General features: G+C 44.2%; 1 protein-coding gene across 2 annotated transcripts in view; it reads right to left on the minus strand.

Moving 5' to 3' along the window:
- Positions 1–16,698, minus strand: part of man2a1 (mannosidase, alpha, class 2A, member 1) — a 355,305-nt gene that overhangs the window by 233,028 nt on the left and 105,579 nt on the right. For both annotated transcript variants that reach the window (XM_085987444.1, XM_085987435.1), the window contains exon 9: positions 3,079–3,275. In XM_085987444.1, the coding sequence (XP_085843570.1) occupies positions 3,079–3,275 (197 nt within the window). The remainder of the gene's footprint in view (positions 1–3,078; positions 3,276–16,698) is intronic.

Genomic DNA, 16,698 nt, shown 5'->3' on the forward strand with positions numbered 1-16,698 from the left:
GTGATGGAATATTCTCCACTTGCCTGGATGAGCGCAGCTCCAACAACACTCAAGAAGCTCGACACCATCCAGGACAAAGCAGCCCACTTGATTGGCACCCCATCCGCCACCTTAAACATTCACTCCCTCCACCACTGGCATACCGTGGCTGCAGTGTGTACCATTTACAAGATGCACTACAGCACTCACCAAGGCTTCTTTGGCAGCACCTCCCAAACCCGCGACCTCTTCCACCTAGAAGGACAAGCGCAGCAGGCGCATGGGAACACCACCACCTCCAAGTTCCCCTCCAAGTCACACACCATCCTGACTTAGAAGTATATCGCCGTTCCTTCATCGTCGCTGGGTCAAAATCCTGGAACACCCTACCAAACCACACTGTGGGAGTACCTTCACCACATGAACTGCAGCGGTTCAAGAAGGCGGCTCACCACCACCTTCTCAAGGGCAATTAGGGATGGGCAATAAATGCTGGCCTTGCCAGCGACGCCCACATCCCATAAACGAATTTTAAAAAACCTCCACTGCCTCCGATTGGTCACACTGCTTGTCCGACATCCATCACTGAATGAGCAGAAATTTCCTCCCACTAAACATTGGGAAGACAGAAGTCATTGTCTTCAGTCCTCGCCACAGACTCAGTTCCCTAGCCACCGACTCCATCCCTCTCTATGGCCACTGTCTGAAACCGAAAAAGACCGTTCTCAACCTTAGCTACCTGTTTGATCTCAAGATGAGCCTCCGACCCCATAAAGATCAATAACCGGGGGCACAGATTTAAAGTAATTGGTAGAAGGATTAGAGGGGAGTTGTGGAGAACTTTTTCACCAAAAGGGTGGTGGGGGTCTGGAACTCACCACCTGAAAGGGTGGTAGAGGCAGAAACCCTCATCGCATTTAAAACTTACTTGGATATGCACTTGAAATACCGTAGCCTAAGGGCTACGGACCAAGAGTTGGAAAGTGGGATTTGGCTAGAGAGCTTTTTCAGTCGGCAGACACGATGGGCCGAATGGCCTCCTTCTGTGCTGTAAATTTCTATGATCTGCTCCATCACCAAGACCACCTATTTCCAGCTCCGTAACATCGCCCATCTCCATCTCTGCCTAAGCTCATCTGTTGCTGAAACCCTCACCAACGCCTTTGTTAGCTCTAGACTTGATTATTCCAACACTATCCTGGCTGGCCTCCCATCTTGCACCCTCTGTAAACCTGAGCTCATGGAAAACTCTGCTGCCCATATCCTAACTCGCATTAAGTCCCGTTCACCTACATTTATTCCCGGTTCAGCAACGCCTCGACTTTAAAATTCTCATCCTTGTTTTCAAATCCCTCCACGGCTTTGCCCCTCCCTATCTCTGTAACCTCCTCCAGTCCTACAACCCTCCAAGATCTCTGCGCTCCTCCAATTCTGGGCTCTTGCACATCCCAGATATTAATTGTTCCTCCCTAACCTTTCCCAGTTCTGACGAAGGGTTCGACCCGAAACATTGACTGTTTCTCTCTCCTCGGTGTTGCCTGACCTGCTGAGTGTTTCCAGCACTTTCTGTTGTTATTTCAGATTTTGAGCATCTGCAGTATTTTGCTATTATATTAATTGCTCCACCACTGACAGCTGTGCTTTTAGCTGCCTAGGCCCTAAGATCTGGAATTTCCTCCCTAAAACTCTTCACCTCTCTACCCTCCTTAAAACCTACCTCTTTGACGAAGCTTTTGGTCAGCTGACTTAATATCTCCTTGGTGTCAAATTTTGTTTGATAATTATTTTTACTGTTTCTTTTAAAGGGATGGGATTTTTTTTAATGAAAAGTACTAAATAGAAAATTCAATCAAAACGGTATACTTTACATCCTAAGGATAAGTTAAACACTTTCCCCGTCTTAGCAATATGCCAGATGCAAAACTTTGATAGATGAAAAGCTAGATAGATAGACAAACAAAGCAAGTTTAACTATATATAAAGATAAAAGGATTAAAAAATAGATTCAATCACTTGCCCTTCAATATAGCATGCTACAACAAAATCACAATCATTTACAATACTATACAAGTCCGCAGCACAAAACTGCCACAATTTTACACCAACTTAGCGTGGCTTGAATGGGAAACATAAATGCTACTCTGTGCAGAAGAGGTGCTCTTCTGACACTGTGGTTGAAGTACATTGCTAGGACAATATAGATAAAACTTGACTCTACCCAACTTTTTATATATCTCACATGTGCATATTTACTGCTAAAACTGCAACAACCAGTGCCCAGAGAATTATGTTCAATGCTTTATCAAAAGGCAAAGTTCTTCATAATGGTATTAAAATATGCTGCTTAAAGTATACAAAATCTCTAAGAACTTGGTGCGACAGTACCCAGCCAAAGGATGGCACTAAGGAGAGAGAAAGGTAGCCAACAATAAGGAGCTTGTATGTCAGTCATATCTCTCTAACTAGTCCCTGTATAGCACTCGTATTTTAATCTAATGACAGTGGCAAGGACTGCACACACTAGACATGAAATAATCACCTGGGGAATAGTTAAGTTAAGGCAAGACCCCCACCCCCCAACATAGTTAAAGATTGCACAAGTGGAAGTGATTGCTTTAGCTGAAACCAAGGACCACACAGGTGGAAATGAAGCAATTTCCAAGCCATCGGGTAAAAATCAAGGTTGATACAGGCTTACTCAAGAGGCTGGGTCATACGTCAGTGAATAACTGGAAAGGAATTCCAGAAATCCCATTCGCAATGTGCATGAGAGTTGAGTGGTGGTTAGGAGTGTTCAGATGAGCACTTTGCAACAGGTGTACTGATTAGACTCTGATCTGCAGTAGCTTCTCTAACTGGGGAAAATGTGTTAAGAACCTTAGGTCCCATATTTATTTATTAAAAAGTTAGCCATGCAGTTATTTAAAGAACACTTGTGATAATTATTAACCCCATGGTTCATATAGAATGTAAAAAGATGAGTATTAAATGCTTATCACTATTTCATTCACATTGTCAATGAGGCTAAAGTACAAAATCAGCACTGATTACAAATACACAAGATATCAGAACTAATGCACAAACTTTTGATGTATTTACCTCAGATGCGATTCTAAAACTCTGTCCAGTCGCTTATAGAAGGGTCGGGAGGTAAAATATCCACTCCAGTAATGGTCATCTCTATCTGCGTAGGTAAAGAAGTCACCACTCAAGACAGGAAATGGTGATGGTGAATTTCCTGAACCAGCAGTTTTATGGATAGCATCAAAGTAATCTGACAATGTTCCAAACTGAGCCTAGAAACAGAATATCAAACTACTAAACATGCATTCAGTGAATAAATGCAGCAACCTTAAAAGAAACCTCTACTTTTTAACTTTCATTGTATAGATGGATTAATGTCTATTTATTTTCTTTAAATATGGGCCAAAGCTTTTGATTTTCAGCTTTATCTGATCACCTGAGTAATCTTAAAGTACAAGAAGTAGTTATTAAAATGTCTCTTGGAACAAAATGATCTTTTAGTTTCACTGAGTATTAGCTATTGGGAGGGTATTTCTTTTTAAATCAAAGATATTGAATTATCAAATATTGTTTAAACATTATACCTGTGAAGAGAGTATATATATTAATGGATGAACTGTAACAATAGTGTAGTGCATCATATACATTATGGAAAAATCCCATCTTCTGGTAATAAGGAGTTTTAAAATGAGCTGTTTATTTGGTGTTTAATAAAATTTAATTGCCTTACACAAATTTCTAATCTAAGGTAACCTAAGGATCAAAGTTGAGTTATTACAGGTTGGATGGAAAACTGTTAGGGTGGCAAAGGTTTTACATGGTTAACTTTCAAATAAAGAATTTAGACTTTTGTGTAAATAATTCAGTGAGAATTACAGTCTCTGGTCTGCAGTGATGTATTCAATCACAATACGTCTTTCAGTAGTACAGGCAGAATTTCTTAGGTGAGAACAGACTGCTTTCTGAGTACAAGAGAAGCTGTAATAGTCCTGCCTCCCAAAAGCATAATCTATTATTCTTATTGTGACAGAGTGTAGGAGCACTTCATTTGTGTAGTACTTTATTTATATCAGATGGGATGGTTTTAAAACTGGTATGAGCTGCAGCATTTTATGCTGGTTATATGTGTTACTGAGCTGATGTACAAAACTTTATACTCAAGCATAAATCTGTGGAGGAAATCCAAGATTTATCCTCCAACTTTCATTATGGGGTACTTCTAAAAAATAAAATAAAATGGCATTGGCGTCCTCCAGTATTCACCCAAGTACCCATTCTTCATGTGTGAACCTAGGCAGAGTGTCGGCAGGTTATTTGCCGGTGACAGGAGCCTGGAAGGTAGTAAAGACACAACCAATCCCAAACCTTTCATCACCTGATGTTCACATTTGCACTTTCCAGCAGGGGGGTCATTTGTTAGCAATCAACAGCAGGAACCTGAGCTGATTTTTTTTCTCACGGGGTGCTGAGCTGTCATCCTGCTGAGATCAACTAATTCAGCACAACCTGAGGCTGTATGGGTCAGCATCATACTAGGCACTGCAACTTGCCCATTAAGTTATTGGGTGAGATGAGGGAAGAAGAGTGTCAGTGTGACCTGGGAAGTGAAGAGAAATGGAAAAGACATGAACTGGGGGGGGGGGGGGGGGGGGGGCGCGCGGATGTTAGAGAGCCGAGTAACAGTGTAGTCTGAAGTTCGGGAAGGCGGGGGGGGTGGGGGGAATGAACAACTGGCATTTGTAATGCATCTTTAATGCTGAGAAACATCCCAAAGCATTTTACAAAAAAAATGAGTGTGTCAGGAGAGAAGTGGGGTGGGGAAGAATGCCAGTATAAACCAGGAAAGGAGGACAGGAAAGGAAAGCAAAACTGTATGTCAGCATAAACTGGTGTGTGGTAGAAGAGTGCTGGCATGAACTGGAGGGGATGGGAAGGATAGTGCCTCTGTGAATGGTGAACGGAGATGGGACAAGACTGTTCCATGTCACTGTAACAAAGTACCAATTCATAGCCATAGTTTCTCAGCAAAAAATTACAGAAAATACCACAAATTTTTGCCACACTCTTTCACCAATGGTGGAATATTGGTTATGCCTCCAACCAATGTTCCCGTTAAGGTGCACCCGTGCAGAAATCTGAAAGGTCCTACGCAGGCCGCTCACCAGCTTTTACATTATAAATGCTGCGCATGCACCGAAATTTAAAGGACTGCGCGTTAAAAGAACAAAGTGCAGCTTACAGGGAACTAATGTTAAAACGGCACGACCCGATTAATATGTTTTGTCTCTATTTCCCGACCGCAGACTGCCAGACTGAGAGGCTTGCTGGCTGTTGGGCGGGTAGGCTTTCGGCAACAGGCCGCAGCAGAGGAGCGAAAAGGAGGGAGGGAGGGATTGGGAGTTGTGAGCCGGGCAACATCGGGGAGGCTGTGGGGAGGAAGATCGGGAGTCATGAGCCGGAGGAGATGGTGGAGACCTGAGTAGGGGGAGGAAGATCGGGAGTCCTAAAGCGGGGTGGCGGGGGAGGTGGTGCAGGTGCAATGTTCCTTTAAATTTGCTGTGCGGAATCTTTTCCAGTGGCAGCAGCTGGTGAGTGGCCTGTGCAGGACCCCCTCATTGCTGCACAGCTGGAGTTTGGAGGCCGGAGTAATCGGAGTCAGACGCCACAGGAAGTTCGCAAGCCAGAGCTCGGGAGGGGGGGGGAAAGAGGGTGAGGAGACTTTGTGGAGGAGATTGGGAAGGGTCTTGGGAAGGGTCGGGGGGTTGTATCCGAATGCCAGCGGCGGGGGAGGGGGGGCGGTTGAAGCAGGTAAGCTGGATCCAGCAGGTAAGTGGAAAGGCTCTTACCTCCTGGATCCAGTAGTCGTCGCCTCCCTTTAGCTGACTGATACCTGGGATGGCAGGAATGACGTATGAGGAGAGATTGGGTCGATTGGGCTTATACTCGCTGGAGTTTAGAAGAATGAGAGGGGATCTCATTGAAACTTATAAAATTCTAACAGGACTAGACAGACTAGATGCAGGAAGGATGTTCCCGATGGCGGGGGAGTCCAGAACCAGGGATCACAGTCTAAAGATAATGGGTAAGCCATTTAAGACACAGATGAGGAGGAATTTCTTCACCCAGAGACTGGTGAACCTGTGGAATTCTCTACCACAAAAGGCAGTTGAGGCCAATTCATTAAATATGTTCAAGAAGGAGTTAGACATATTTCTTAAGGCTAAAAGGATCAAGGGATATGGAGAGAAAGCAGGGACAGGGTACTGAATTTGGATGATCAGCCATGATCTCATTAAATGGCGAAGCAGGCTCGAGGGGCCGAATGGCCTACTCCTGCTCCTATCTTCTATGTTTCTATGACGGGTTTCATAGAAACATAGAAGATAGGAGGAGTAGGCCATTCGGCCCCTCGAGCCTGCTCTGCCATTCAATGAGATCATGCCTGGTCATCCAAATTCAGTACCCTGTCCCTGCCTTCTCCCCATATCCCTTGATCCCTTTGACCTTAAGAAATATATCCAACTCCTTCTTGAATATATATAATGAATGAATTGGCCTCCACTGCCTTGTGGTAGAGAATTCCACACGTTCACCACACTCTGGGTGAAGAAATTCCTCCTCATCTCTGTCCTAAATGGCTTACCCCTTATCCTTAGAATGTGACCCCTGGTTCTGGACTCCCCGGCCATCGGGAACATCCTTCCTGCATCCAGTTTCTCTAGTCCTGTTAGAATTTTATAAGTTTCAATGAGATCCCCTCTCATACTCGCTGGAGTTCAGAAGAATAAGCCCAATCGACCCAATCTCTCCGCATACTTCATTCCTGCCATCCCAGGTATCAGTCTGGTGAATCTTCGCTGCACTCCCTCCATGGCAAGAAAATCCTTCCTCAGATAAGGCGACCAAAACTGCACACAATACTCAAGGTGTGGTCTCACCAAGACGCTGTACAACTGCAGCAAGACATCCTTGTTCTTGTACTCGAACCCTCTCGCTACGAAGGTCAACATACCATTTGCCTTCTTAACCGCCTGCTGCACCTGCATGCTTACCTTCAGCGACTGGTGCACAAGGACACCCAGGTCTCTTTGCACTTCCCCTTCTCCCAATCTATTGCCGTTCAGATAATAATCTGCCTTCCTGTTTTTGCCACCAAAGTGGATAACCTCACAATTATCCACATTATACTGCATCTGCCAAATCACCCAACCTGTCCAAATCATACTGCAGTTTCTCGGCATCCTCCTCACAGCACACACGCCCACCCTGCTTTGTGTCATCTGCAAACTTGGAGATATTACATCTAGTTCTCTCGTCTAGATCATTAATATATATTGTGAATAGCTGGGGTCCTAGTACCGATCCCTGCAGTACCCCACTAGTCACTGCCTGCCACTCGGAAAAAGACCTGTTTATTCCAACTCTTTGCTTCCTGTCTGCCAACGAGTTCTTTATCCAAGTCAGTACCTTGCCCCCAATCCCATGTGCCTTAACTTTACACGCTAATCTCTTACGCGGGACCTTATCGAAGGCCTTCTGAAAGTCCAAATACACCACACCCACTGGTTCTTATCTATTCTACCAGTTACATCCTCATAAAATTCCAGTAGATTAGTCAAGCACGATTTACCTTTTGTAAATCCATGTTGACTTTGTCCGATCTTGTCACTGTTTTCCAAGTGCTCTGCTATTACATCTTTTATAATGGACTCTAGCATTTTCCCCACTGCCAATGTCAGGCTTACCGGTCTATAATTCCCCGTTTTCTCACTACCACCTTTTTTGAATAGTGGGGTAACATTAGTTACCCTCCAATCCATGGGAACTGTTCCAGAGTCTATTGAATTTTGGAAGATGACCAGCAATGCATCTACTATTTCTAGGGCCACTTCCTTAAGTGCCCTGGGATGTAGATTATCAGGCCCTGGGGATTTATCGGCCTTCAATCCCATTAATTTCCCTAACACCATTTCCCTACAAATACTGATTTCTTTCAGTTCCTCCCTCTCATTAGACCCTATGTTCCCCGACATCTCTGGGAGATTATTTGAGTCCTCCTTTGTGAAGACAGAACCAAAGTATGTATTTAATTGGTCAGCCATTTCTTTGTTCCCCATTATAAATTCCCCTGATTCTGACTGCAAGGGACCTACGCTTGACTTCACCAACCTTTTTCTCTTCACATATCTATAGAAGCTTTTACAGTAAGTTTTTATGTTCCCTGCAAGCTTACTTTCATACTCTATTTTCCCCCTCTTAATTAATCCCTTTGTCCTCCTTTGCTGAATCCTAAACTGCTCCCAATCCTCAGGTTTACTGCTTTTTCTGGCCAATTTATATGTCTTCTCCTTGGATCTTATGCTATCCCTAATTTCCCTTGTTAGCCACGGTTGAGTCACCTTTTTTGTTTTATTTTTATGCCAAACAGGGATGAACAAATTCTGTAGTTCATCCATGCGATCTTTGAATGTTTGCCATTGCCTATCCACCGTCAACCCTTTGAATAACATTCCCCAATCAATCCTAACCAACTCGCGCCTCATACCATCGTAGTTTCCTTTATTTAAATTCAGGACCCTAGTCTCTGAGTCAACTACTTCACTCTCTATCTTATCTTAATGAAGAATTCTATCATATTATGATCGCTCCGACCCAAGGGGCCTCGCACAACAAGATTGCTTATTAATCCTTTCTCATTATATAATACCCAGTCTAAGATGGCCTGATCTCTAGTTGGTTACTCGACATATTGGTCCAGGAAACCATCTCGTATACACTCCAGGAATTCCTCCTCCACAGTATTGTTACTAATTTGGTTAGCCCAATCTACATGTAGATTAAAGTCACCCGTGATAACTGCTGTGCCCTTATTGCACGCGTCTCTAATTTCCCGTTTAATGCCATCCCCAACCTCCGCATTACTGTTTGGAGGTCTGTATACCACTCCCACCAACGTTTTCTGCCCCTTGGTATTTCTCAGTTCTACCCATACAGATTCCACATCATCAGAGCTAATATCCTTCCTTTCAATTGTGTTAATCTCCTCTTTAACCAGCAATGCTACCCCACCTTCTTTTCCTTTTTGCCTATCTTTCCTGAATATTGAATACCCCTCGATGTTGAGTTCCCAGCCTTGGTCACCCTGGAGCCATGTTTCCGTAATCCCAATCATATCATATCCGTTTACCTCTATTTGCGCAGCTAATTCATCCATCTTATTATGAATGCGCCTCGCATTAAGACACAAGGCCTTCAGGCTTGTTTTTTTAACACTCTTAGACCTTTTAGAATTATTATTTACTGTGGCCATGTTTGATTTAAACCCTTGATTTCTCTGACTGCCACCTTTGTTTTTCTCTTTCCTGTCTTTTGCTTCTATCCTTGTTTCCCTTTCCTCTGTCTCCCTGCTCAGGTTCCCAACCCCCTGCCATTTTAGTTTAAACCCTCCCCCAGAGCACTAGCAAACCCTCCCCCTAGGACATCGGTCCCGGTCCTGCCCAGGTGCAAACCGTCCGTTTTGTACTGGTCCCACCTCCCCCAGAACCAGTTCCAATGTCCCAGGAATTTGAATCCCTCCCCCTTGCACTATTCCTCTAGCCACGTATTCATCTGAAATATCCTTCTATTTCTACTCTGACTAGCACGTGGCACTGGTAGCAATCCTGAGATTACTACCTTTGAGGTCCTATTTTTTAATTTACCTCCTAACTCCCTATATTCAGCTTTTAGGACCTCATCCCGTTTTTTACCTATATCGTTGGTACCTGTATGCACCACGACAACTGGCTGTTCACCCTCCCCTTCCAAAATGTTCTGCAGCCAAGGCCAGCCAGGGTTAAATTTAAAATAAAAGACAAAAGGTCAGCGATCTGAAACGTTAATTTTGTTTCACTCTTCACAGATGCTGCCTCACCTGCTGGATATGTTTTTATTTCCTCCTGCAAGTGGGTTGGTTGCCCGCACCCCCTCCTGCCTCCATTAAAACCGGAAGTGGGCGGGCTGAGATCGGGATTCAGATTTTTAACATATTAACATCCCACCTGACCCCCAACCCGCCCGTTTTGGGGGGTTAAAATTCCCCCCTCACATTACTATTACCCCTCAGGCCCTCTCCAAGCTCATCTCATCCATCAGATACACTTCCTCCGCTCTTGAGCACATTCCCAATATACAGATAACCACCAACTTCCCTTCCTGGCCTTTATGCTAGCTGAAATTCTTAAATGGTTCCCTCTCCTCAGTTACTGGCCCTGAACTTCCAAAGCCACTGTCATCACCTTTTCTTCAAAAGCTCACCCTCACCACCTCTATCCTCGAAAACCGCCATCCTATCTCCAAAATCCCTTTCCTCTCCAAAGTCTATGAACACGTTGTCACCTCCCAAATCATGCCCATATTTCCCACAACTCCACGTTTGAATCTCTCCAATCAGGTTACACATCCTGCCCTAAGCAAAGTCACAAATTACATATTCTGTGACGGTGACCATGATGCATTATCCTTGCTTGTCCTCTCTGCAGCCTTTGACACCATCCTCTTCCAACATCTCTCCTCTGCTGCCTAGCTCAGTGGGACTGCCATTTCTGGGATCCACTCTTACCTTTCCAATCGTACTCAAAGCATCTCCAGCAATGGCTTTTCTTCCTGTCCGCACACTGTTACCTCTGGAATCTACCAAGCATTTACTCATCGCAATCTACATGCTGCCTCTTGGTGACATCATCCGCAGAGATGGGATCATCTTCCACATGCACGCTGACAACACACAATTTTGCACCACCTCGCTTAACCCCTCCACCACCACATTTCAGACTGCCTATCTGAAGTACAATCTTGCATGAGCCACAATTTCCTCCAGTTAAATGCTGGGAAGACTAAAGCCATGGTCTTCGGAACACCCCCCCCCACCCCCCACCCTGCACAAACACCATACACTTGCTATGATTCCACCTCCTTGCCGGCTACTGTCTCAGGCTGAACCAGACTGCTTGCAACCTATTCAGCCCCAAGCAGAGACACCGACCAATATATCCTCTCCATCACAAAGGCCGCTACTTCCACTTCTGTAACATCACCTGCCTCTATCCGAAATTCAGTCCATCTGCTGCTGAAACCTTCATCCTTGTCTTTGGCACCTCCAGACTCGACTATTCCAATGCGCTCCTGGCTGGCCTCCCATTCTCCGCCTTCCATAAACCTAAGCTCATCAAAAACTCTGTTGCCCATATCTTATCCTGAACGAAGTCTCACTGATCCATCACTCCTGTCCTCGCTAACCAACACTGGCCACAGTTCCTGCAATGGCTGAATTTAAAATTCTCATCATTGCGCTTGAATCTCTTCACGCCCCTCTCAATTTCTGTTACCACCTCCTTCCCTACATTCCTTTTCTCAGACTCTGCCCTCTTATGCATTCATCCCTCTCTTTGTCTCACCATTGCTACCCAGGCCCTGGATTTCCATCCCTAAACCTTGAACATAAGAACATAAGAAATAGGAGCAGGAGTAGGCCATTTGGCACTTCGAGCCTGCTCTGCCATTCAATAAGATTATGGCTGATCTTCTACCTCATCTCCACTCTCCTGCACTGTCCCCATATCCCGTAATATTCAAAAATCTATCGATCTCTGTCTTGAATATTCTCAATGACTAAGCCTCCACAGCCCTATGGGGTAGAGAATTCCAAAGATTCACCACCCTCTGAGTGAAGAAATTTTTCATCTCAGTTCTAAATGGCCAACCCCTTATTCAGAGACTGTGACCCTTGGTTCTAGACTCCCCAGCCAGGGGAAACACCCTCCCTGCATCTACCCTGTCAAGCCCTGTAAGAATTGTGTATGTATCAATGAAATCACCTATCATTCTTCTAAACTCTGGAGAATATAGGCCTAGTCTACTCAATTTCTCCTCATAGGACAATCCCCCCATCCCAGGAATGAGTCTGGTGAACCTTCGCTGCACTCCCTCTATGGCAAGTATATCCTTCCTTAGGTAAGGAGACCAAAACTGTACACAATACTCCAGGTGTGGTCTCACCAGGGCCCTATATAATTGCAGTAAGATGTCTTTACCCTTATACTCAAATCCTCTTGTAATAAAGGCCAACATACCATTTGCTTTCCTAATTGCTTGCTGTACCTGCACGTTAACTTTCAGTGATTTGTGTACAAGGACACCCAGGTCCCTCAGAACACCAACATTTCCCAATCTCTCACCATTTAAAAAATACTCTGCTTTTCTATTTTTCCTACCAAAGTGGATAACGTCACATTTCTCCACATTATATTCCATTTGCCATGTTCTTGCCCACTCACTTAGCCTGTCTATATCCCCTTGAAGCCTCCTTGCATCCTCACAACTTACATTCCCACCCAGCCTTGTATCATCAGCAAACTTGGATATATTACATTTGGTCCCCTGATCCAAATTATTGATGTAGATTGTGAATAGCTGAGGCCCAAGCACTGATCCTTGCAGTACCCCACTAGTTACAACCTGCCAACCAGAAAATGACCTGTTTAATGGGACTGAAAACTGATAAATACCGTTTTCTGTCCGTTAACCAATCCTCAATCCATGCTAGTATATTACCCCCAATCCCATGAGCCCTAATTTTGTTTTATAACCTCTTGTGTGGCATCTTATCGAATGTCTTCTGAAAATCCTAATACACCACATCCAATGGTTCCCCCTTATCTATTCTGCTAGTTACAACCTCAAAAAATTCTACCAGATTTGTCAAACTCGATTTCCCTTTCATAAATCCGTGTTGACTCTGCCCAATCCTATTATTATTGTCTCAGTGCCCTGTTACCACGTCCTTAATGATAAGATTCTAGCATTTTCCCTACTACTGATGTCAGGCTAACAGGTCTGTAGTTCCTCATTTTCTCTCTCCCTCCTTTCTTAAAAATAGCGGGGCTCCATTTGCTACCTGTAACAATCTGATATACACCACACCCCTCACAGTAACACTATGATATTCCCCACACCACTCACTCTAACAATCTGTTATGCCCCACACACCTCACTGTAACACTCTGATATAGCCCACACCCTTCAATGTTTCCACTTGTGGGGAAGAGCATAACTAGAGTCCATCAATATAAGATAGTCATCAAGAAATCCAATAGGGAATTCATAAGAAACTTCTTTACACAAAGAGTGATGAGAATGTTCAACTTGCTACCACAGGGAGTGGTTGAAGGGAAAATTATAGATACATTTAAGGGGAGGATTGACAAGCATATGAGAGAGAAGGGAATAGAGGGTTATGCTGATAGATTCAGATGTGGAAAGAGGCTCGAGTGGAGCATAAACGCTGGCTGGTTGGACCGAATGGCCTGTTTCTGTGCTGTATATCCTATATGTAATGTAATCCTTCCAATCCGTGGGAACCGTTCCAAAATCTATGGAATTTTGGAAAATGACAACCAATGCATCCACTATCTCTATAGCCAACTCTTTCAAAACCCTAGGATGTAGGCCATCAGGTCCAGGGGATTTGTCAGCTTTCCGTCCCATTAATTTCTCCAGTACTATTTTTTTTTTTTTTTTACTAATGCTAATTTCTTTCCGTTCCTCATTATCACTAGAGCCTTGGTTCTCCACTATTTCCGGGAAGTTTTTTCTGTCTTCTTCCGTGAAGACAGACACAAGGGGGGCGATTTTGCCAGCCCTGGGGAGGCGGGACTGCTGGGAAAATGGCAGAATCTGGGAGCGGGTACCCATCCCGCCCCAAACCACCTCCATGCCATCTTCCCAGGAGGCGGGTATCCGACCCGCGCCGGGTCCCGTCTCCTTGAGATGGGAAGGGGATTAGTGCCAATTAACTGCCTGTTAACAGGTAATTAATAGGCAGTTTTTTGGTTAATCCCTATTTTGGGCTCCGAACCTCGCCAGGGTCAGCGAGGCGAGCTGTGGGTCTACAGAGTCGGAGGGGCCGAAATATCCGGTGTGCAGGTGAGTGATGAGCGCAAGTGTGGAGAGGTAAGTGTGTGAGGTGCGTCTAAAGTGTTTTAATAAGATTACTTACCCTTGCTTCTTCCTCCAGGCTTCATCCCTTTAGGCTGCGGAGCTGCCTCATCTCCACGGCAGAGATGACAGAACGGCTGCTGTGTTCTTCGATGCAACAGCCATCTGATTTCTGCTCAGGAAAGAGGTTTGGTGAGTCTTGAGTACAAGGACTCACCAAAGAACAGAGATGGTCAGTGTTTGACAGCTTCTCAAAGCTGTCAAACGATGACAATTCATGTCAAAAATTTGACAGATGAAACGTCATACGTGGACGTTCTCTGTAACCGGCTTTCCCTTAATTGGCCTGCTAAGCCTGCTGGGCGGGCTTAACAAGGTCAATCAAGGGAAAATAGCATGGGCTGGCCGGACATCGATGGAGGCGGGACTAAAAGCTGACAAGCAGCAGTCCCACCTCCATCACGTACCCATTGATAAAATCACCCCCAAAGTATTTGTTTAATTTCTCTGCCATTTCCTTATTCCCCATTATAATTTCCCCTGTCTCAGCCTGTAATCAGGGCTACCCCTTCTCCTTTTCCATTTTGCCCATCTCTTCTAAAAGTTAAGTATCCTGGAATATTTAGTTCCCAACCTTGGCCACTTTGCAACCATGTCTCCATTATGGCTATTAGATCAGGTGCACCTCTTCACCTCACCCTCCTCGTATCCTACTTAAAACCCATCTCTATGAGCAAGCTATTGGCCACCCCCCTTCTTTGGCTTGGCATCCATTTTTTCCAGATAAGTGTGAGAGAAGAATCAGAACATAAGGACATAAGAAACTATGCCCCCGAGTTCTAGATTTCCCCATGAGCGGAAACATCCTCTGCATCTACCTTGTCGAGCCCCCTCAGTATCTTATATGTTTCAAATAAGATCACCTCTCATTCTTCTAAATTCCAATGAGTATAGATCCAAACTGCTCAACCTTTCTTCATAAGTCAACCCCCTCATCTCAGGAATCAATCGTGTGAATCGTCTCTGAACTGCCTCCAATGCAAGTATATCCTTCCTTAAATAAGGAGACCAAAACTGTACGCAGTACTCAAGGTGTGGTCTCACCAATACCCTGTACAGTTGTAGCAGGACTTCCCTGCTTTTATACTCCAACCCCCTTGAAATAAAGGCCAACATTCCATTTCCCTTTTTGATTACTTTCTGCACCTGCATGCTAACTTTTTGTGTTTCATGCACAAGGACCCCCAGGTCCCTCTGAACTGTAGCATTTTGTAATCTCTCTCCATTTAAATAATAATTTGCTTTTTTAGCAAATGCAAATTTTTTAAAGCAGTGCTGTATTTCGTTGCAAATGCAGATAAGTGCAAAATGCTGACTGCATATCATGCAGACAGATGTTTTTTATGTGAGGTATATACAGCAAAAAGGTCACATATTCAATCTCAGATTGTGCAATGAGTTAGTTAAAAAGTTGAAGTGCTATAATTGGCCCAGATAGGAGTAAAAAAAAGTTAGCGTGGGCTCATGCACCAGACTGCTATCCAGAAACCACTACTGGGAGGGCATATTCATGCATATAGGGTAAATACATAATTAAGGAACAAGACTCTGTCAACATGGATAGATGAATTAGATAGGTTAGGGCAAAAGCATGGGGACATGATTTTAAGTTACAAAAAAATAGAACTAGGTTAGATGTCAGTAGGGTTTTCTTTTCAGTGTCACTGACCTTTGGAATAAGGTGTCAGCTCATGCAGTTAGTGTGGATTCACTAAAAGTGTTCATAAGGGAACTAGGGCAAGTTTCTGACTGTGGCTGATATCACTGGTTATGAAAATAGATGGGATGGATGTTGGAAAGCGTGCCTCATTGTCATTGACGCGGCCTCATTATGACAAACAGAATAGAAATGAGCTGGTCCCTCTGTAAGAAACTCCTTCTTCATCACCCAGCCTAATGAGAAGACAACAGAAAATGCTGGAAAAACTCAGCAGGTCAGGCAACATCCGTGGAGCTGACCTGCTGAGTTTTTCCAGCATTTTCTGTTGTTATTTCGGATTTCCAACATCTGCAGTATTTTGCTATGAGAAGACTGCCTGACTTCAAACTGTCACACTATTTCTGGTGTAAGCTCAACCATTTTGGTTGTGGGATGGCAAGGCATGCAGCAAGTGACCACATGTGGAAACTCAGGAACAGCCCTCTGTGTAGCTCCAGTGAGGATGCCACACATCTACTAAATGGCTGCTCATTTCGTACTGGTCTACCAGGAGAATTTTCCAGACTCCACAATGTTGACCCCAAGGCTACTGAAAGCCTAAAGCATTAATGATGTCTACCTAAGCCACTTGACATTCTTCACATCGAACACTTGACATTTTTGAATTATAGTTTATCACCCTACATTGTATTTTTTTTAAACAATCCTTAATGTACCACTTGTGCATTTGCAAATAATAATAATTGCCATTGTAGTCTCCGAGAACGCATTTTGATCGTCTTTCCCACAATTTATTTTCCTTGAATTGGCCTAGAATTTTAAAAAATCTTTTCCCCCCACCTCCCCATCTCAGCAGATTGCATGGCTGCTGGTGGGTAGGGAGTATGCTTCTCGGCTGCAACGTGACTGTGTGGGACAGCCTAGATGGACCAGATGGTCTTTTCCTGTTAACCATTTTTGAATGTTCATATATTTTTTATAAACCATCAGTTTGTATGAGG

This window comes from Somniosus microcephalus, chromosome 1 (genome assembly GCF_052327205.1).
Source record: "Somniosus microcephalus isolate GS21.2 chromosome 1, FLI_Smic_1.0, whole genome shotgun sequence".
NCBI lineage: Eukaryota > Metazoa > Chordata > Chondrichthyes > Squaliformes > Somniosidae > Somniosus > Somniosus microcephalus.